This window comes from Rhizopus delemar, genomic scaffold (assembly GCF_000149305.1).
Source record: "Rhizopus delemar RA 99-880 supercont3.16 genomic scaffold, whole genome shotgun sequence".
Taxonomy (NCBI): domain Eukaryota; kingdom Fungi; phylum Mucoromycota; class Mucoromycetes; order Mucorales; family Rhizopodaceae; genus Rhizopus; species Rhizopus delemar.
In genome coordinates, this window is record NW_027137842.1 from 434513 (window position 1) to 456127 (window position 21615).

Here is a 21615-nt window from a genome sequence, read left to right on the forward strand (position 1 = left end):
CGAAGACTCTATGGCAGCTATTGGACAAGCATATCCAACTATATCCTACATCATGATTGATAATACAGATAATATGACTAGAATGTATCCTCAAGCATTATTAAAACAATACACCAAATTATCTGTTCAACCAGCATGGGCATATTATGATATCAATGCTCAATTTAATAGTCAAGTTAATTGGTACTTTGTCGTAAGTTTTTGTGTGTATATAAAAAGCTTTTTTTTATTATTTTATGATAATAACAGCTTTGTGTAATAGAATAACCCTGATCCCATTAGTAGCAATCAGATTGATTTTCTACGAAATGTAGTACATGAACTAATTCACGGTCTTGGCTTTATTTCTGCTTGGTCCGACAAATTTTACAATAGTCTATCTCCAATGATTGATAACCTCAACCAATTTCTTGCACCCAAACTTCTTGCTGCGACCAGTCGCGATCCAATCTTGGGCACTTATGAGACCCCTCAACCTTTCTGGGGCTTTGTAGAGTTCCCTTTTGATAAATTTATCAACATAAACTCGTCTTCAGATGGTCTTCTTTCACTTTCAGCAATGACAAAAGAACTTAGTAAGTTCTACAACTCAAACGCGCTTTTTCAATCCGCCCTTGATCTAGCCAACGCATGGTATGCTTCTGATGCTTATCAAGTAGCTTCTACAGTTTATCAAAAGACAATAACAGCAGATGATATCTCGGTCATTATCGATAATGAACCGATCGTATGGCTTGAGACCTCACTAAATCCATATAGAGAAGGATCGACGCTATGCCACGTAGATTTCAACATTTACTTAAACACGAGTGATTATTTAATGGTGTATATGGCAAATCGCGGTATGTCTCTGAGTTATTTAATTAATGAATACTCCCATGTTCCTATTGGCCCAAAGTTGCTAAAGATCATGGCGACTCTTGGCTATGAATTTAACTCTTCCTACAATGTAACAACAACACAACCTGATCTTGCCTACTGGAGTCCATCTACAACCTTGGTTGGCTCATCAGGTAATCCTTCTCCTGCAATGGTTACCTTCACAAATGGCCCTGCTCATACGCCTATTTCATCTATAACTGAATCCAATGTTTCTTCATCTAACAAACTGATCGCATCGTGGTTACTATCCCTTATAATCATTAATATCTTAATTATATCTTTACTTTAATACTACTATATACAGCCAAAGTAATTCATTTGTACATTGCTATTTAATAGAACATCCTTTCCTTTTTTTTTTTTTTTTTTTGTTTATTGCCTATTGGGTTTTGGGGTTGTTTATGGTGAAAGCTAAGAAAAACGAACAAAAGATTTGATTTCCAAAACAGCATCCTCAAAGGAGAAAGGAGGAGAGGTGTTTAACACATGTATCAAAAGATAGATAGAATATATCCTTTCCTTTTTTATAATACTGAATGTACTGAAATAATGCAAAAGTAAGTATGCAAAAAGATGTATTAGAAAACATCTTGCACGAGAATATTGTACATGTTGAAAATAAAGCAATACTGTGTAAAAATGACAGAGACACCATAAATGATCAAACAACAATTAAACATCCCGAGAACAAAGATAACGAAAATCGTCGAGTTATAAAGTTATATTAAGGTAGCATATAATTAAAAAATCAAAGCAGACACAACTAGAAAACAAGAGTATTTTCATTATTACTCTCATTGAACTAACTAAGGTCAAATGGTATAGCTTAATAAAAGAAGATGTGACAAGTGAGCTGAAATACTATTTTTTTTTTAAAAAAAAGATAGAAACAACGATTTTGAAGTTGTGAAAAAAGAAAAAGAAAACAACTGGTGAGATTTTAGAGCCCAGAACCTGTCTATGAATATGATCTCTGAGTGTCAGCGACCGCTAATATAAGACAATGTGGATGCAGCGAGTATGAAAAATAAAAAGAGATTCACAGGGATACGAGCAATGAGACTTGAATCATTTGTGGAAAAGGGAAAATTAATGAATAGCGGACTTACAGAAGGAAAAGAAAGACAGGTAAACGTCTTGGCAAAGGATTTGATTTTTATCACATAGAGCTACAAAAGCAGTTGCTATATCATAAAAAGAAATGATGAGAAAGCGATGACGATAAAAAAAGTGTATATTTTGAAAGGTTGAAAATTTGAATACAATTATTATATAAGACATGAACTTTTGAAGCAAAGGCCTAGTAGCAGATGTGATAATAAAACAATCACAGATCAACATTAAACATCTTTGAAAAAAAAATTTTTTTTGATAAAGATATTACCCTAGTCTCAATTATCAATTATACGATCCATTATTGATGCTTCTAGGACTAAGACCGACCTCCTTTTTTTTTTTTTTTTTTAAAAAAAAAAAGAAAAGATTAATGAATATTTTAAAAGCCTCACTATTGGCAATCTTTCTCATATAATTGCATGTTGCTTTACGAGAAGTATTCATTGGCTGTGAACACTTGTATGACAAAAGTAGATATAACCTGAATAGTGCTAATAAAACGCTTGTAATGTAAAGAGTTACATATACATTAAAAAGGAACAAGAGCCAATAGCTTTATTGTTGCTTTTTAAAACCCACTTAATAACCTCTTTTTTTTTTTAATCTTGTAGTTTTCGATGCTGCACGACATGTTCTTGATATATTTTAACCGAAAAAAGTCCAGTTGTACGTTTAATTTTGAGGCTCAACCTCATTTTTAACGAATAGTTACTCTATTGGCAATTCAATAACAGAGTGTTTCGTTAAGACACTGGTAACTATGATACTTAGACACTAATTCTCTTGTTCATTATCTGATAATTTACGTCAAATCATTAGTTATGCTTCAGTTATCTAAGAAAGTAAATAGGATTGAAATGATCCTCTAGTCAGTGATACAATGCAACGCGTTACAACAATACGTTCTATCTATTGTTTACGTCATATTTAGCAGCTTTTAATGATAGTGGCTAGCATAAAAATATGCTCCTTAACTTTTTTTTTTCAAAGTTATTTTGGCAGGCTCAAATAGAAGCTACAAAATAAGCTCCTACGCCTCACTGATCAAATAAAATAAGTGAGGGGGCCATAGCATATCTTCAGTGTAACTCCTATCAAAATAGAAAATGTGTAATTAAAACGTGTATTCCGTCTGAATCTATCTGAAAGATATCTGGAAAATAGCAGACACCACACAATGAACTAAAAATTGCAAGTGACAAGAAAAGACTATTATATTTAGAATGTATTGATTCATCTGAAACGGTCTCTAATTAAAAAAAGAACAATATTATGTCTTTGTAGGAATTGCTTTGTGAGTTGCCTCAAGTATTTTATGAATACTTCATCTAGTTTTAGTTATCTAATAAAAAAAAAGGGCAATCCTTGAAATATTAAATCAGACTCACTTCACATACAAGTCCCTAGACGTCAGCGGTCACTTTTTCCTTTTATAAAAAAAAGAGATTATCTTTGAAACAGGATTTTTCTTGTACTTCAATAAGGCTTATAAACACGTGGTCCACTAGTAAAAAAACATCCAATCCTTTGTTAATTTAGATGAAAAGGGCCACTTCAATTTGAAAAATAGAAAAATTTGTGCTACATTCGGCCAACTTTCCGTGTCACTTTGTCCTCTTTGAGATCAAGAAATAATCTTTTACTGAAAGCATGAAACCTAAAAAAAATACAACATCCGAGGACTAGAGATATGGGCCTGATCTTTGTATTCTTATTTCCCAAAATTTGTGTTTCTTTTTTTTTTCTTCTTCTTTCTGTTTTTAATTTGTTACAATAGCCAAACTTAAATCACCTAAAAGCCACCTAATTCAATTTTTAAAAGAGCAAGGTACCCATATCTCTCTTCTGACAAGAACTCAACCTTAATTAATTTGCCATTCTATCATTTCTTAGCTTTTATATTAAATGATAAATGTGCATCCCATCTATATTGTCGCCAGTGTATTTTGCACAATAGCAACAATACTTATAACCTGTCAAGTGTACAAAAATCCAAATAGACTGAGAATGTTTGTTTTATTTTACAGTATTGTAACCCTACCAGCTGCATTTATCAATGTCTTCACTGTTGAAGGCGCGTTAACGTTACAAGCAGATGCCTTGACTTTTGTTATCTCAACTCTACTCAAAGTTGTATCCCATTTTTTAATGGTATTAAGTGTTGGATATCGACTACGAATGAATGGTACTTACTGGAAACATCCTCTTATCTTGATGGGAATATTTTTCTTAATTTGCACTGTTGCAAGTATCCTTCTACAAATAGGCTTTGTCATAGCATATGGCCAGGATATTATCTATAGTCGTATGCTGTTTTTCTTGTTCATTATTGGCTTGATATGTGCTATCTTGGCTGATATACTTGCCTTCACATATACTTTTTTACCTCTCATTCGCTGGAAAGAAGAAAGCCGAGATAACGAAGGACATGCAAGGACGACTGCTCTTGGAGTAAGCAAACAAAAACAAGTTTACTTGTCATGACTCACTTTTTTGTTAGATTTGGTTTTTTGCTACTCAATGGACATGTTACGCCATTCAAGTGTCACTGTATATCTGGTTTCTAGCTTCTTATTTCTGGGGATATTTTGTAGCCCTATTGGCTGCTGATTACACTGTTAGATTTGTTCAGAATCTTTTATACACTTGGCCACCACCAAAAATCATTATCAACTTTATCGCTTTACAAATTTGTTCTTCATCAACTCAAGTAACAGTTAATATGACACAAACTCCCCACCCGTAATATTGTATAGAACACCATAAATTAGAGGATAAAAAATGAGAGGAAAACATGTATGACATCAAACTGTATTTTGATGTCAAAAATCATAGAAAAACAATAATGTAAGTAGTGTACCCAATGTTCATTATTGATAGCGTAAAAAAAAAAAACGCTTGTAATTATCTCTGCAATTCATTCTCCATCATCAATAAAATTTAAAGTTACAGGAAAAAGAAAAAAAAAAAAACCTGACAACAATCAATGTGATACGTAGTGTTATGATTTGGTCAGCACATATACTTTCACCAGACCACTTTACAGCTTGCTTTGCGAAACATGCTTTTAATAGACTTCCTCAGCATATTAACAGCTCTTCTTGATTGGATTCAGTCATCATTGATACCAAATAGAAGCAATAATCTCACCATATTAATCATTTACACGTTTATATAAGAGAATATTCAGGATCATTCAACACAGACAAGTACACAACACAGTTCCTTAGGCTGTATAGTTTGAATATGGGCGCATACTTAATCTTATTACATTTTGTAAGGGCCGTTGTAGTTTTGATTTGCTGTTATGAATGAAAAAAGTTGAGATTTTATGTCTTTTGTTTTTGCTGGCCAACAAGCAACATAGGTTTGTGTCACTCATGTTGCCATCATATGTAAACTTCAGGGGGTGATCTTAGGGTCTAGTTACACGAGTAGATTACTCTACTACTTGTAAACCTTTGTAGACTTGGACATTTTTGAGCCTGTAAAATCATTGTATGTCTAAAAAATAATGAGACATGTTCTAGCCTATATATTCGCCTTTTTTATAGCTAATAATTAAATATAAGAAACAATTTTAAATATCAAGCTTCTCTTTTTAGATTATGTGTCTATTCATACTCTGATAAAGAGGGGGAAGGTAGAATTATTGTACATTTATAAATCAAAACACTGAACTCTTAACTCCAAGAAAACTAAATTTAAACAAACACGAGTGATTTTGTTGGTATGAAAAAGGTCGAAATAAATTAAATTGTTTATACAGGTCCACACAGAGGATTTTAAAGTTTTTCTCAATTCGCCTTACGTTCTTTTGCAAGGAGAAATGCTACCTTATTTTTCATTTTTCATCACTTTTTCTTTCTCTTAAATCTAATGTGCCATTATAGCAACATATGTAACATTTAGCAGGAAACATTTTAACAATTACCAACAACAACAAAAAAAAAGACCGTAAAAGATCCTCTTGCCACAATTGAAAGCTTTGAAAAGTTGATTGATCAAGAATGTTCTATGATAAGTATCTATCATGAAGATTTATTACTATTTCCTTTTAATTTGCTGCCTATGTCTTTTAAAAGTTTACTTGCCAGAAGAACAAGGACTGTTACGAATGAAACTGGTAGGGTACTGAGCCAGTACTGGTATCCCATTGTTGAGACATACTTTACTTTAATATGGAAATAATATATGCTCATATTGTAAAAGCTTCAAACCTTACTATTATTGATACTGTAGACCATTATACTATATGAGTAGATTAGCTTAGTATCAATCGCTACTAACGTAAAGACATGTATTTGCAGTAGCCTTTAATATGTAATTATCACATATAATGTGTACGACGGTATTTGTGTCATGCTGCCATGGGATGCATATATATATTTCTTACCTTAATTTTAGCTAATAATTTGAACAGGTCTTTCATATGTACGCTAGATAAAAAGGCTGGGCAAATCTTAAACTTGCTTATTCTTTTGAGTCACTTTCGATTCCCGTCCGCTATTTTTTATTGTATTCTTTAGTTCAATTTGTTTCGTTTTTTTCTCTTTCTTTTTTTTTTAATATGGATAGAATACATAAAAGATCTCTGTCTAAATCTCAACACCTACCCAACGTTCGTAAAAAACCAAAAACACAAGAAGTGCATAAAGAGGTTCCAGATGACAACGTAGATTCACCTAATGTTCAACCCAGCGCTAAATTAGATTTGCCTGTAGAAAAAGTAATTGAATCGGAAGAAACAACAAAACTAAAGAATAGTTCTGGACATTTAGTGAAATACTTTACGGATCTATCGGAAAAAATGAAAATGTTGGCAGATGAAGCTGAAAGTAAGTTTTGAATTTAAGAAAAAAGGCACAATATTGAAGTGATGGTTTTCTTTCTCTCTTCCTTTTTTTTTATAGCTGCGTCTAAGTCTATGCGTAATTGGGAATATGTATTTAGTACAATGAAAAGTGTAAACATGCAAAATGAAAAGATCTTACCTTTGGTCAAATTTGATTTAGACAATCAATCTACTAGCTGAAGCTATCAACATATTCACAGAATCAAGCATATATATATAAATACCAAAAGGCGCGTGTAAATAGATTACTTCTTCATATAGAAAACAATAATAAAAAGAAGAGAAAAATCCTTATAGAACTCGAAAACTGTGATATTCACATTGTTCACAAAACGGAAATTTCATTTAATCCAGGCAAACGCGCCATTTACACCAAAATATCTTTTATATGACAAGAAAATCATTTCTAAACGACGCCTTTTTGATCAACAGTGTTGACGTGAAACATTTAATAAAAAAAACTTCACTTGTAAAAGCCATACAAAGAAGAGCAAATCGAAACCCCGTTAAATGTTTTTTTGGAACCATTTTTTTTAAAATCAAAACAATGCTTGACATTAACTTACTATTGGAAGATCGCGGTGGCATTCCTGAGGCTATTAAGGAATCCCAAAGAAGACATAGTGCTCCAGTTGAAATTATTGATGAGGTTATTGCCGAATATAAAGCATGGACTACCAGTATGTGTTGCATCTTTCAATAATGTAATAAAATGAAGCTGAAGAAAGGGGCATTATGTCTCTTATAGCTCAATTCGACAGTGATCAAAAAAATAAAGAAATGAACGCTTTACAAAAGGAAATTGGAAAGAAATACAAGTCCAAAGAGGATCCTTCTGGATTACTTGCTAAAAAGGCCGAGCTACAAAAGGATAAGGAAGAACTTGTTGCCAAAGCCAAAGAACAAGAGATCTCTTGGAAGAACAAGTTGAACCTCCTTCGAAATATTGTTCATGACTCTGTTCCCACCTCGATGGACAAAGACAACAATGAAATCATTCGTACCTATTTTCACAATGGTATTGAACCGGTCAAGAAGACCGATATATTATCTCACCACGAAGTTCTTACTCGTTTGGACGGCTATGATCAAGAGCGTGGTGCTAAGGTTGCTGGTCATCGTGGTTATTTCCTAGCCAGTGTTGGTGTTGATCTTAACTTGGCTTTGATCAGATATGGTCTCAACTTTCTTGATAGACATGGACACAAAAAGTTACAAACACCTTTCTTCATGAACAAAGATATGATAGCTAAAACTGCTCAATTATCCCAATTTGATGAAGAGCTTTATAAGATAAACATACTTTATATGCAAAGCGAGATATGTGTATTAAGGACCCTTTGATGAGGTTTCTGGTGATGGTGAAGATAAATATCTTATTGCTACCTCTGAGCAACCCATCTCTGCTCTCCATTCTGGTGAATGGTTTGAAAAGCCTAGTGAACAGTTGCCCATCAGACATGCTGGGTTACTCTACCTGTTTCCGTAAGGAAGCTGGTGCTCATGGTAAGGATACCTGGGGGTATTTTCCGTGTTCACCAATTTGAAAAGATTGAACAATTTGTCTTGACTGCACCCGAAAAGTCTTGGGAGATGTTTAATGAAATGATTGAACACTCTGAAGAATTTTTCCAAAGCCTTGGTCTTTCTTATCGTGTCGTTGCTATCGTCTCTGGTGCATTGAACAATGCTGCTGCTAAGAAATATGATTTGGAAGCCTGGTTCCCTTATCAAGGAGAATACAAGGAACTTGTCTCGTGTTCTAACCGTACAGATTATCAATCTCGTAACCTGGAAATTCGTTGCAGCGTGAAGAAAATGTCTGACCGTGAAAAGAAACACGTTCGTTGCTTGAACTCTACTTTATGTGCCACTGAGAGAGCCACGTGTGCATTATTAGAAAGCTGGCAACGTGAGGATGGTTTAGAAATTCCTCCTCCACTAGTTCCTTACATGGATGGTCAGACCTTTATTCCTTATATTAAGCCTGCTCCCAAGCCTACTCCTAAGAAATAAAAAATCAACGTTGTATAAAGAAGCATGTTTGCTTGTAATGCTCCCTTTTTTGTTGCCTATGCATACAAAATGAAATTTTATAAAATCATAAATAAAAGTACATTTAATAGTTTTAAAAGAAGAGAGGATGAGGTTAAATTTTCAGGATTCGATTTGCCTCTCTAAACGATCCAGACGATCACGAAGGGTGGTTAACATTGTTTGGTATTCATGTGGTTCAATATCATTTTGCGATCGAACAATGGTAGGTGGTGTCTGAAGCTCGTCATTTCTTCTCTCAGACATGGCTACTAAATCCTCTGCCACTGCTCTCTCTTCTCTTGTGGCACTTGGCAACGGAGAAGGTAAAGAGCGTGTAGTTGAGTTTGGCTCCAAATGACTCAATCGTTGTTGCCTGTCATTTTTGCCCACTCGAACCTCTAATGTTTCAATGCGTCTCAAAAGTTCATCTATTCTCTTTTCCATTTGGGATACAATTTCCCACTGGACTTCCTTGACTTGGTTTCTCACCAGTCCTTCAATCGTAGTTGCTGAGGCTTGAAGGGTCTGCATGAGTGATGAAGAGCGTCGGATCTGATCATCCAAGGTGGTCTTTAAAGTACGCGTGGTCTCAATGGTATCAAATAGGTGTTCAAAGGGTTGAAGGTACTGCTGACGCTGTAATGCTGCAAATGAGCTTGTGGTGGGTGTCTTGGGTGGCAAGGACACGTTCGCTGCTGAGGTTGCTGTAAGTTCGTGATTTCGTTGTGTAGTATAATGGGGTTTTAAATTAAAATGGGAGGACGTAGCACTGTATTGCTGGAAGTTCAAGTTTTCTCTACTGGTTGGATGAGCAGAGTGAGGTGGTTGCTGTTGAGAGGGAACAATGGGTGGTACAGCAAATTCTTGCCTTCTTGGTGAAGGCTGGTAAGCATAAGCAGGCCTGGCCGTTGCAGGAGCAGGTGCGATGGATATCTTGTGTTGAACAGAACCATGATTTTGATTATTTACACAAGCTATTATACAAAAAAAGTGGCTTTTAGGAGTGAATGATAGATATATTCATTAATTAATAACCTAAGCTTGATTTTTGATGTTGGTGATGAAGCACAGCCTGACCAAAGTTTGAATTGATTGGAGCTGAACGAACGCCAGCTAATTGTTCATGATAAGAAGGTGCAAAAATGGTTAGATTCAAAGCATTCTTATGTTTAATGGACAATCTCTTCCTATTCATTGACTGCTGGTCCTGTTCAGATTCTTCTGCAGGATAAGAGTATATCTTTCTCGCCAGCTGCGTTGAAGCTGAAGAAGAAATCATTTTCTCTCTTTCGGCGCTTTCTGATACGTTCTGCAAATGTAAAAACCCATCAATTCTTTGTCGCTTGTTGGCATAATCAGCAATACTAGGCAAAGCAGGTTCATAACTTCTTTATAAATATCAATCTTTTTTTTTTTCTTTACCTTTGCTGCCTTAATTCTTTTGAATTCAATAAAACTTTATCTAAAGCCATGGCGCCTCTTGTTTCTGGTATAGGTTGATGCATAGATGAAGGCGATGGCGGTTCGATTTTAATTACCTTTTCGCCCTCTCTTTCAATAAAATCGTCCAAATTTTCTAATGGTAGCTGTACTGATTCCCAAATATGTTCTTCTTTTGGAGCTCGAGTAAATTCAGGAAATGCTTGAAGTATGGCATCCGCTAATCCTTTTTGATAATCATTTGGTTGTAGTTTACAGAGTTCGACTAATACATATTTGCTATGCTGAAGCGCGACATTAGATAATATTTTTGTGTTTAAATAAGTATCTTCATGATCTCTATAGCAATATTCATAGTGCCCTTCCTTAAAAGAAATGAGAGGTAAATCGAATAGTGGTATAATATCTGATAGTCGATAAAGTATTATATCTGTGTCTGGTAAGCGAAAAAGAATCAACGGCTTCTTGTGCTTTGAATATCTTCCAAGAAGTTGACTTAATACTTTCATCCCCTCTTCTCCTATTATATATTATTAAGTAAAAGAAAAAACCAAAGAAAATAAGGAGAATTTGGAAAGTTAAAATTTCGATTTGATTGGATATTTTAGAAGAAAATCTGCTTTTATGACTTTATTTAGACACGGCATTTTGTTTAGATCTTTTCTTGTTTTAAAAAATTAAATGGCACAACAAATTGAACGTAATCAAGAAGCTACAGTTTACGTTGGTAATCTTGATGAAAGATGTACGGAATCTCTTATATGGGAGCTAATGTTGCAAGCTGGCCCAGTTGGTAAAGATTGCAAAAAATATTGTTTACAAATAGAAAGGCATTTTATTAAGATCATTTTCTTTTAACAAATAGTGAATGTACATTTACCCAAAGATCGAGTAACGCAGACACATCAAAACTATGGGTTTGTAGAATTCTTAACAGAAGAAGATGCAGATTATGCAATGAGGGTTATGAATCAAGTGCGCTTGTACGGTAAACCAGTTCGTGTTAATAAGGTAATAGTTGTATAAAATTAACTTGAAATTTTATATTATACTCATTTATGAAATATAGGCCACTTCTGATAGAAAGAATTTGGATGTTGGAGCAACGCTATTTATAGGTAATTTGGACCCTGAGGTGGACGAAAAGTTATTATATGATACGTTCAGTGCATTTGGATTAATTGTGAACACGCCTAGAGTATCAAGAGATCCAGATACAGGCGCCCTTAAAGGATTTGGATTTATCAGCTTTGATAATTTCGAATCTTCTGATGCAGCAATTGAAGCTATGGATGGACAATATTTAATGAATAAGCAGATTACGATATCTTATGCATACAAGAAAGATGGTAAAGGAGAGAGACACGGTTCTGCAGCAGAAAGACTGTTGGCAGCAGAAGCAAGGAAAAACGTACAAATGCCAAATCAATTGTATGCTAGTGGTCCACCAATGGCATCTACTATGGGCTATGCAGCCCCAGGCTATCCTGCGGCAATGCCTCCACCTCCACCAATGGGATATCCACCTCAGGTTCACGGCGCTTGGCAATAACGAAAATAGATTGAAATTTTTAGAAAGCGATTTATTGTGACTTGAAACAAATTTGAACAAATAAATTATGGCACCTTTTTATTCTTTTTTTTTTTTTTTTTTTCTTTTATTTGCGAAAACTAAAACCCTTGATATGCTTTAAAGCCATGTCGGTCAACAACATAACAGAAGGAAAAAGAAATAATAAAAAAATAATGGAATTTACAGGTAGTGCTGTTCCTGACTTTATTCAAAAATTATTTAGGTAATAAAGGAAATAAAATAAAAAAAGAAATATAACCATATTAATCACAAATAATATAGAATGTTGGAAAATGACTCTTCGGAAAATACTTTATCTTGGAGCTCAAATGGGACAACGTTTATTGTTAAAGATACAATAGAGTTTTCTCGCACAGTTTTACCAAAGCATTTTAAACACTCCAACTTTGCAAGCTTTGTTCGACAGCTAAATAAATATGATTTTCATAAAGTGCGTCAATTAGAAGACAGTCAAAGGCCATACGGTGATCAGGTGCTCTATTAAATCTCCCTTTTCCCTCCGTCTCTCCTGAAATTCGACAAGTGTATTAATCCATATAATTTGCATAGGCCTGGGAGTTTGTTCATCCAAAATTCATTCGACATCGAAAAGATTTATTGGATGAGATAAAAAGAAAAGTTCCTGGAGGGGCAATTTCCAAGCAAATAAAAAAGGAAGATAGTACAGCTGAGCAGGACGGGAATCCTCAAATAGATACTTCATCGACTGCATCTACCACTTTGGCCTCTGCTCCTTTGAAGGAAGTTCAAGCAATGACAAATAAAATGATGAGCGAAATAGATCAACTTCAAACAGCTCGCGTCACCTTAGAAAGTAACATTTCTAAATTAGTAAAGACAGATCAAGACATTACAAGTGAATTAAAGCATTTAAACACCAGTCTGTCAGCAAAAGATAGTCTTATTAAAGAGTTTTTGCATTTGATCAACTCAACTCCAGGAAACGGTAAAGGCGCAATTGTACAAAAAAGGAAAGAAAAATGTTATTTACTTTTTTTTAAAAGAAGAATCAAATGCAGATCAGCAAGAAGCTCAGAACTTAATGAATTCTTATTATCGAATATCTAAAGCAAATGCGGAACAAATTGAGACACTTAACAAAGAATTAGGATTGAATCATACGACGAAATTAGACTCACCGAATTGTGAACAACACAGGAACGTGAAAAGAATAAAATTGGAAGAGATGAATATACCTCCACCAATACCTCTTAGTAACGACTTTGATGCAAATTCCATATCTGCTGCTGCTGCCGCTGCAGCTGCTGCAAGTATGAATGCTGGTAGCTTAATCGGGTCTCCACTAAAGACTGCAGATGGGCTTACATTTGTTACACTGGGTCGGCTTTCATCCAATATGTCAGTAAGAGATAACAAACCAGCTATTGAGATTATGGCAGCGGACCAAACACCCACACTTGGTACAAGCTTACAAAGACCGACAGTTGGCATGAAACGTAAACCATCATCTGGGTTATCTTCGCAGGTCAGCTGGACTGTCCCTCCTAGAATATTGCTTGTAGACGACGATTCCGTCTACCGTGATCTGAGCGAGAGACTTTTACATGTGTTTGGATGTACGATTGATTTAGCAAAGGATGGTGTGGAAGCATTAAAAAAAATGGGATTGGAAAGATACGACTTGATTTTGATGGTAAGAAAAAAAAAAGCCGCTGTTTGTTACAATTTGCTGTTACTAAAACTTTGTTTCATGTTTAGGATATTGTAATGCCTAAAATGGACGGAATATCGGCAACAAGAAGCATTCGTCAATATGATGCACTTACACCTATTATTTCAATGACATCCAATTTTACTGATAATGATATTATGCAATATATTGGTAGTGGCATGACAGACATATTACCTAAACCGTTCTCAAAACGTACATTGTATCAAATGTTGGATAAATATTGTGCACACTTGAAATCAATTCAAAGAGTCCAAGGTGTTAATGATCCTTCATCCATACCCCGTGCACTGGACATATTACCCATGCATGACACTGAAGCTATGGCCACATCAACCTCTTCTCCAACAAAAACTCAACATTCTTCTTCTTCGTCTTCTTCTTCCACAGCTCCTCCACCCTATTCATTTACTATACCGCCGCCCAGTATCACACCTCCAGTTAATTCTGGCGCCTCATCTGTAACAGCCGCACCTACTGTGTTTCCTTTAGCCCCTTATCCATACCCAATCACAATGAATTCAGTTCCTACTGATGCTAACAGTAATAACACCAACCATGTTGGTCACAGCGACATACCAAACATCACATTCTGGCCACAGCAGCCAAATCAACATCAAGACACACCACCAGCAATTATTGCGAATGATGGCAAATTTACTTGGGCAATGCCTAGCAGTAGTAATAATCATCAAAATCTCTAGCACCTCTTCTCATCCATTCATCAGTCTCTTCTTTCAAGGACAAAAGTTTCACCTAATGTAGATAAGTTTGGATTATTATTATTATTATTAAACGATGGTTTATTACATGTTATAAGCACATATACTCTTTAGATCATTTAATACCTTATTTTCATCTTTTTATAAAGATTTAACACAATTTATTATTTAAGGGTTCCTCTTAAACAGCATACAAAAAAAAAAAAAAAAAAAAAAAGAACACACTTTCAGTCTTTTTATTTATTCTTTTATATAACACATGACTTGTGTGAATGAGTGTACCATCTTGACATGAATTACTATCTACAATTTCCTATCAATTATACTGCAACACAAGATATTGTTAACCAATGGAGTAAAATCAAAAGATTTTGCAATCAGAACAATTGGTTCAACCTAATATCCCGTAAGAGATCATTCTAGTCAACAGCAGGGGTTAATCGCAAAGTCAAATGTATTACGACAAGAAAAAGAAATTATTTAACTAATATAGCTTTTACTTTTTATTTTCAAGACTGCACTTTTTTAAATAAAAAATCGCTTTCATGAGCATATTCATGTTTTACTTTACCTTTACTCTCTCTCTGTTTTGCACATCATTCTCTTGTGTCTTAGCTCTGACTGAGCAAAATATCTGAAACTACTTTCTTAACGATAGGTGCTCAATTGAAAGCTGTTTTCAAGCTGTCTGCTAGAATTAGTGATAGGCTCAAGGTACAAGTAACAACTAGGCCGAGTAATTATGTTTGTCAAATAGCACAAGTAACAGCTCAAACTTGCATTCTAGGAATGTTTTAAAAACAATGGAATAGCAAAAGCTGCCAATACTTTAAAACCTTGGATAACTTTTGTAGATCCTTAATTAGTAAACTATAAAAACCGCGCTTAAAAAGAAAATATGAATTTGTTTCTTTTGTATATTCTACAAAAATGAAGAACAACAAAAAAAATAAAAACAACAATGGCCAACCAAAAGAGAAGAAAGGAAAAGATACACAATGGAAAAAGCAAGAAGAGAATTGCTTGTTTCCCAATTCACCAAATGGGCCGAATGGTAGCAGAGTATTCAATGACCAGCTAAACAACTATAGTAATACTTTTAGCATGAATTACATGAACTTAATGGTAAACAACATTGACTTGAATTTTACTTTTAGATAACTCAACAATATAATGTGAAGGTTCCTGTCCCCGCTGCGAATCCATGGTTCAATCAAACAGCAGCTATTTTTTCATCCCATTCAACATCTGATGCTATGAGCACAAAACACGTATTAAATCCATCATTTTCACCTAGTGCGTCTTTTAATGTTTTTATTCCATTGATAACCAATCGTCGGGCGTTGATTCAGCAACAGGAATTGGCTTTTGAGCAGCTTCGACAGCAGCAGGAACAAGAGCAAAAGAAGCAGGAGTCTGAACAGCAACAGACAAGGCCGCAGAAACAATCCAACAAAAAATTACAGACTCAAAAAAGGAAGCGAAAGGAGAAAGGATCTCAACGCTATCAGAACAAAAGAAAAGAGCCTCAGGGACATCAGCAGGAGCAACAGAAAGAAAGAACATTCCGCCTTAAGCGACCTGAAGAAAAGATCAGCTGAAAATCCCAAGTTACTTTTTCTCTTTTTCAATATACCAAAAAGAAAGCAACGTTTGTATGATCATTGTATATAGCTATGCATTAAAAACAAAAATCTACTTTTATTTGATAGTTAAACAAATATTCGTATAATAAAACACTATAATTTAAATTAGGTATACCACAGACACCTTATGCATCTAAGGTTTCTATTTATTTCTACTAAAAATGATGTTGATCTCTTAAAGAATGCCTCTCTTCAATACTTTTTTGTGCACAGTAAAAACTGAACTTGAAATCGAGGTTTGTCAAGTACGAATTGATTAGATTCCCGACAAGTGCCCTTTTATGCGTTTTTTTTTTTTTAATGAATAAAACCTGATATTTTTTTTTTTACTCATTCGAAGCAGAAGGAAAAGGGTCAATTCAAAGATACCCTATGCTTGATGAGACTAATTAAAAATTGGTAAAATTCTCTTGTTGGTGAATAGAAAAGATGATGTTTTCAAATGATCAGCTATAAACGGTATTTTTCTTCAATCTTTAATAAACGAGCTTTTCATTATGCAAAATGCATAGACTTGCAAATAAAAGATTTGATGACATCATATTCCTCTACTTGATCAACTTCCAAGACTGTATGTTCTCCAAGATTATGAATATGAATTTAGACTTTTAATTTTATTAGTCCTATTATTACAATCATTTTATACTCATTAAATATGAGGACCTGGTAAAAGACATGGATTGTGAAATAAATTGATGAAAAGGAAAGGAGAAGGTTGTACGAAACAGAGAATGTTTATTTTCAGGAGTGAATTTCTTTTGTTTGTTTTCGTGACAAAGTAAATTGAATTTTTTTACTGCATTTCAAATAATAATAATAAAACAATACTTCTTTCTCTTCTTTCTCTTCTTTTCCATTATTAAAAAATGACTTTTGAAAGAGAAGAAGATTTATTAATGACCTATCTTGATGAAGACTACATGTCTACCACAAGCCAATCCTCATCCTCTTGGACATTTCAAGAACCAGACTTGTACACAAGCGAATCACATTATTTTCCACTGATCAACTTCTTTCAAGGCTGTTACCAGCATGAAGTGTCGCAACAAATCGTTAAACAATTCATACCTCAGCCTGTTCTTCCCCCTGCAAGTGGCAAATCAAAGCGTGGACGTAAAAAGCGTGATCATCAACAACACAGTGCGTCGTGTACCGTGAAACAACCATTGGTTCCTATTTTACCAGCAAAACAAGAAATACAAAAGGAGGAAGAACAGCAGCAACAGCAAGTAGAAAAAGAAGTAACCAAAAGACAAGAGAGGTTAATAAAAAATAGAGCAGCGGCTTTATTGTCACGCAAGCGAAAGAGAGAGCATTTGAATTCGCTGGAAGAAGAAAAAAATAAGCTGGTCAATGAGAACAATGAACTGAAAGAAAGTATGAATCAATTGGCAAAAGAAAACACGGAGCTAAAGCAAAAGTTAAACAATAATCATGGCATCATATTGATGGTAAGCAGTGAAATGATAATAGTACATGATTATTAACATAACAATTAGATTATTTTGTACTTCTTTGCATTATTCATTTCATTTTTATCAAAAGAAGAATCAAATAGCGCATTTTATAATAAAAATAAATCAAGAACAGATAAAAATGATAAATAAAAATTACTTAACAACAACAAAACCATCCTTTTGAACTTTGATATTCACTTTCTGATTTACGACTATTACCTAATAAATGAAGCCCTTCATCATCATCATCATCATCATCATTTTCTTGTTCTTCTTCATTATCTGATAAACCGATCGATGTGATCACATATGGTTTATCTTTTACTTTATTGAGCTTTGCCTCTGTTGACAATTAATCTTTCGTATGGCTACTTGTTTTTCTCTTTTTTTTTTTTTCTCTTACCTAATTTACAAATGAATTTGAGATGATCTTGCTGTTCTTCAGTTGTTTGAATTATATTCCATTTCGGTAACTGACTTGTTGTTTTCTTATTCTTTTTTTTTTAAAAAAAAAAAACGTGAGACACGGTTATTTCAAGTACACATTAAAGTATTTACATTAGAATTTCTTGGTTCAAAAGGATCTTGCTCATTAAAGTCCATTCAGAGAAAAAGGAAATAAAGAACGAAAAGTTTAAGCCAATCAAAAAAAAATAATCATATTCTAGTCCTCCTTTTTAAAGAAAACAGTTTGATTCCAATCTTTTATTAATATTATCTTCACGAATAACCCTTCACTGACTGTAAAAAAGAAGAAAAGTGCTGTATTGTGAATTGAATGTTTATGGCATTCATTATTAGAGTGAGTATCGATTGATATAATTTACTTGAAAATACTAGCAGAAAAAAAGTGAATGAAATAACACGATGACAATCATTAATTCGACCACTGCTTGAGATAAATATCAGCTCAAGCAATTATAAAAAAGGAGGCCATCAAGTTTAAACTTTGGATCGACAGAAATCGAAATTTGTATTACAATCTTTTCAACATTCTAGAATGCGTTATTTTGTATTTACATAAATAGTATTTGTCCTTTTTATGTAGCAAAAAGGAAAAGTAAAGTTGATTGGTAGATGAAGCTTAATATTCCTTTTTAAATTTATCATTGCACACAAGATTTCTTTATAAAAATTGTATAATAATTTTCTATACAAAAGGAGAAAATAAAAAAGATATTCCAAAAGGAAATTGCCCAAATATATTATGCTCACTACATCTTTAGGTATGCGTTTGCATAATGCATTGATATCGGAGCTATAATCGTTTGTCATAGTCCCTTTTATCTAGACTCATCTTGTATTTTGACTGATTGTAATGAACACGCTAGTCACCTTGTATTTTCTTTTGTACTTTTTGGCCAGGGGAATTACAACAAAAGAAGTACAATCAGTTTTCATAGAATACAGTATCATGACATAAAGGAGATCCACGCATAAAAGCGTGTGGGGAATAAAGTCAATGCGTCACTGCATTTTGAGTAACACCTCATTGTTTCCCTTTTTTACTCCTGGAATAAAAATGTAAATTTAGTTTTTTCTGTTAATTGATCCTCCCCTTCCCCTTTTTAACACTCCTCATTATTTCTCTTTCTTTTTCTCTCCTCACTTTTAAGCGTAGACGAATAAGGACCCTCTCCTAAATAAGTCACCAATAAAATAAAATAGACCCCTTCTTTTTTACAGTTGTTCTTTTTTTTTTAATATTTTAAAGCAAATATGATAAGAGATGAAGAAGACAATAAAAGTGAAATGAGTCAACGTAGAAATAATACATTCTCATGGTCATCTACACAGAGTTCAATTTTTACTCAATTCACTTTATATTCTATTACAGAAGAAGACCTTGTTTGGAATTATTTAATGCTTCAAGGCTATTTAAGCTTGAACACGGATCAAGAAAGAAGAGTCAAGATGATAGAGATGGTCTGTCGATTAGCATCACAGGGAAATTTGGCGATGATACAACAATTTATGGTCCATGAAAGAACAAGAGCATATGTTCAATTGGACGCAGTGACTGAAGAAGAACATTGGACGCCATTAATGTATGCTAGTTGCTTTGGAAAATCACCTGTGGCTCGATATTTATTAGAAAGGGGGGTAAAAGTGGATGCTCAAGACAAATGTAAGTCACATAAATACTGTACGAACTACTCAAGTATTAACCATTCTATAGTAGGATGGACGCCGCTGATGTGGGCTGTTATAAATGGTCATTGCGATGTAGTCGAGATATTATTAGAATACAATGCATCGCTCGACATAAACTCGACTCACGGTTCAACTGTCTACGACTTGGTCAACACAACTAACGAAAGAATGATGCAGCACTTTCAACGCCCTAATACAGTAAAAGAGTCACAGTTTATGTGGGATCAATGCTTACCAGATCAAATGTTTGTCTTTTCTGAAGATCAACTCGATATCATCTTGAACGTCGCCATCACCAATCTGAAATTACCTACTAAATCGAGGTCCGAAATTTATGTCCCTGCAAATATTCTTTTTTTGTGTGCTCGTTATGCTCATTATTATTACTCAACAAATGAATTAGTTGATAGATTATTAGTTGAAGCTATTCAAAGAATAAAAGATGTCATTCAAGTAAGAAAAAAAAAAAAAAAAAAAAGCTTTGTATTGATTTTAACTTACATTCTAATGTATAGAGTAACAAACGGGATGTTCATACATTAGCCTTTTGGATATCCAACTTGACGCATTTATTATACTATCTCAAAAAAGACACAGCTCTTGTAGCCTCTGCAGCAGAACATCAACCCTTAATTTCCGAGCTCGTCTCTAAGGCTTATACTGCCCTTATAGACGATTCACAAAAGCGGCTGGATTACATTCTTGAATCTGCCATGCTTGAATTTGAGCCACTCGACGGCTTTGATGTCATTCACTTTGCTCATGACTGGCAACGCTTCTTTTTTCGTCGATCTTCTTCCTCAGCATTTGTAGAGACGATATCCTCGCCTACTTCTGTTACTCACTTATTGAGTTCTATCTTATATGTGCTTCAGTCGTATGAGGTGCATCCAACCATTATCCATCAGGCCTTATCTCAACTGTTTCACTTCTTCTCATGTGAAATGTTCAACCGTATCCTGAGCAACAAGCGCATGCTGTGCAGGTCCAAGGCGCTTCAGATCCGCATGAATCTCACCGTGATTGAAGAGTGGGCTCGACAACAAGGCTTGACGATCGAAAGTCATTTGGTACCTGTGATTCAGATGGTTCAACTGCTGCAGTGTGTTTCTCAACTGACAGATCTTGTAGATTTTATACATACGATAAAATCGTTTGATCTCTTGAACCCAATTCAAATCAAGCGATTGATTGTACAATATCGATATGAAGTGAATGAAAGACGAGTGCCTGAAGAGATTGAAAAATATACAATGCAAATTGCAGAGGATACAATAAAACAGTATGTTCAAGAAAAGAAAACAAGTCGAAATAATAGTATGTCAAGTTTAATGTACGAAGAAGAAGAAGGAAGAGTGAAAGAGAAAAAGGATTCAACTTATATGCTACCCTTCTCACTACCAACCTTAATAAGTGAAAAAGTAATTCCTGTCATACCTGAAGATTGGCTTATGAAGTTGACCCCTTTATTTTCTCCCTAAAAAATTATTATTATTTACGCATATCATTACATCTCCTTTTTATATATATTTTTTTTTATTGTTGTCCTGCATATAATTTCTTTCCTTTTTTTTCCTTTTTTTTTTTTTTTTTTTTTTTTTTTCTTCTCTTTTTTTGTATAAATAAAAAACATGGAACAACAAAAGAAAATAAAAATATTTGAAAGAGAGTTGATTGAAGATCAATTTAATAGAATAAATCAAACGGATAATACAACAGTGATTATTACACCAAAATATAATACAACAAATAAAACAGAACTTAAAGTAAAGGATTTTACCTTTTTCTATACATTTATACTTACAGACAATAGATTGGTGTATTATTGCCCTTTAGTCAAAAGAATGATAACTTGACAGCAAAGATTGTTTGGGCGTAAATAATACTTAATACAAAACAGTAAGAGAGCTCATAGTTACTTGGTAGTGGTTCGTCGGCCATAAGAATGGCAGTGAATGATATAAATCAACAACAAATGATACCAGGTGCATATATAACACTCATTGAGAAGGATTCATTTCC

General features: G+C 34.1%; 10 protein-coding genes across 10 annotated transcripts; 7 read left to right on the top strand and 3 right to left on the bottom strand.

Moving 5' to 3' along the window:
- Window positions 1-10: 10 nt before the first annotated feature.
- Window positions 11-1218, top strand: RO3G_15447 (uncharacterized protein; the record flags this gene model as incomplete). Its single annotated transcript, XM_067670031.1, has 3 exons — window positions 11-193; window positions 263-1013; window positions 1187-1218. The coding sequence occupies 3 exons, from the start codon at window positions 11-13 to the stop codon at window positions 1216-1218; spliced, it is 966 nt and encodes a 321-aa protein (XP_067526132.1).
- A 2801-nt stretch (window positions 1219-4019) lies between these two features.
- On the bottom strand, window positions 4020-4274 carry RO3G_15448 (uncharacterized protein; the record flags this gene model as incomplete). Its single annotated transcript, XM_067670032.1, has 2 exons — window positions 4020-4119; window positions 4192-4274. The coding sequence occupies 2 exons, from the start codon at window positions 4272-4274 to the stop codon at window positions 4020-4022; spliced, it is 183 nt and encodes a 60-aa protein (XP_067526133.1).
- Window positions 4275-6568: 2294 nt separating this feature from the next.
- On the top strand, window positions 6569-7033 carry RO3G_15449 (uncharacterized protein; the record flags this gene model as incomplete). The annotated part of the gene is made up of 2 exons (XM_067670033.1): window positions 6569-6836; window positions 6912-7033. 2 exons carry the CDS (start codon window positions 6569-6571, stop codon window positions 7031-7033), a joined length of 390 nt encoding a protein of 129 aa, XP_067526134.1.
- Window positions 7034-7400: 367 nt separating this feature from the next.
- RO3G_15450 (seryl-tRNA synthetase) lies at window positions 7401-8869 on the top strand (the record flags this gene model as incomplete). Its single annotated transcript, XM_067670034.1, has 3 exons — window positions 7401-7533; window positions 7602-8179; window positions 8312-8869. The coding sequence occupies 3 exons, from the start codon at window positions 7401-7403 to the stop codon at window positions 8867-8869; spliced, it is 1269 nt and encodes a 422-aa protein (XP_067526135.1).
- Window positions 8870-9010: 141 nt separating this feature from the next.
- RO3G_15451 (uncharacterized protein) lies at window positions 9011-10839 on the bottom strand (the record flags this gene model as incomplete). Its single annotated transcript, XM_067670035.1, has 3 exons — window positions 9011-9864; window positions 9926-10278; window positions 10313-10839. The coding sequence occupies 3 exons, from the start codon at window positions 10837-10839 to the stop codon at window positions 9011-9013; spliced, it is 1734 nt and encodes a 577-aa protein (XP_067526136.1).
- Window positions 10840-11011: 172 nt separating this feature from the next.
- RO3G_15452 (uncharacterized protein) lies at window positions 11012-11882 on the top strand (the record flags this gene model as incomplete). Its single annotated transcript, XM_067670036.1, has 3 exons — window positions 11012-11123; window positions 11196-11341; window positions 11400-11882. 3 exons carry the CDS (start codon window positions 11012-11014, stop codon window positions 11880-11882), a joined length of 741 nt encoding a protein of 246 aa, XP_067526137.1.
- A 304-nt stretch (window positions 11883-12186) lies between these two features.
- Window positions 12187-14318, top strand: RO3G_15453 (uncharacterized protein; the record flags this gene model as incomplete). The annotated part of the gene is made up of 4 exons (XM_067670037.1): window positions 12187-12396; window positions 12474-12870; window positions 12929-13578; window positions 13644-14318. 4 exons carry the CDS (start codon window positions 12187-12189, stop codon window positions 14316-14318), a joined length of 1932 nt encoding a protein of 643 aa, XP_067526138.1.
- Window positions 14319-15650: 1332 nt separating this feature from the next.
- Window positions 15651-16001, bottom strand: RO3G_15454 (uncharacterized protein; the record flags this gene model as incomplete). The annotated part of the gene is made up of 2 exons (XM_067670038.1): window positions 15651-15840; window positions 15973-16001. 2 exons carry the CDS (start codon window positions 15999-16001, stop codon window positions 15651-15653), a joined length of 219 nt encoding a protein of 72 aa, XP_067526139.1.
- Window positions 16002-16848: 847 nt separating this feature from the next.
- On the top strand, window positions 16849-17589 carry RO3G_15455 (uncharacterized protein; the record flags this gene model as incomplete). The annotated part of the gene is made up of 2 exons (XM_067670039.1): window positions 16849-17433; window positions 17482-17589. The coding sequence occupies 2 exons, from the start codon at window positions 16849-16851 to the stop codon at window positions 17587-17589; spliced, it is 693 nt and encodes a 230-aa protein (XP_067526140.1).
- A 1569-nt stretch (window positions 17590-19158) lies between these two features.
- Window positions 19159-21074, top strand: RO3G_15456 (uncharacterized protein; the record flags this gene model as incomplete). The annotated part of the gene is made up of 3 exons (XM_067670040.1): window positions 19159-19567; window positions 19619-20046; window positions 20109-21074. 3 exons carry the CDS (start codon window positions 19159-19161, stop codon window positions 21072-21074), a joined length of 1803 nt encoding a protein of 600 aa, XP_067526141.1.
- Between the last annotated feature and the right edge of the window lie 541 nt (window positions 21075-21615).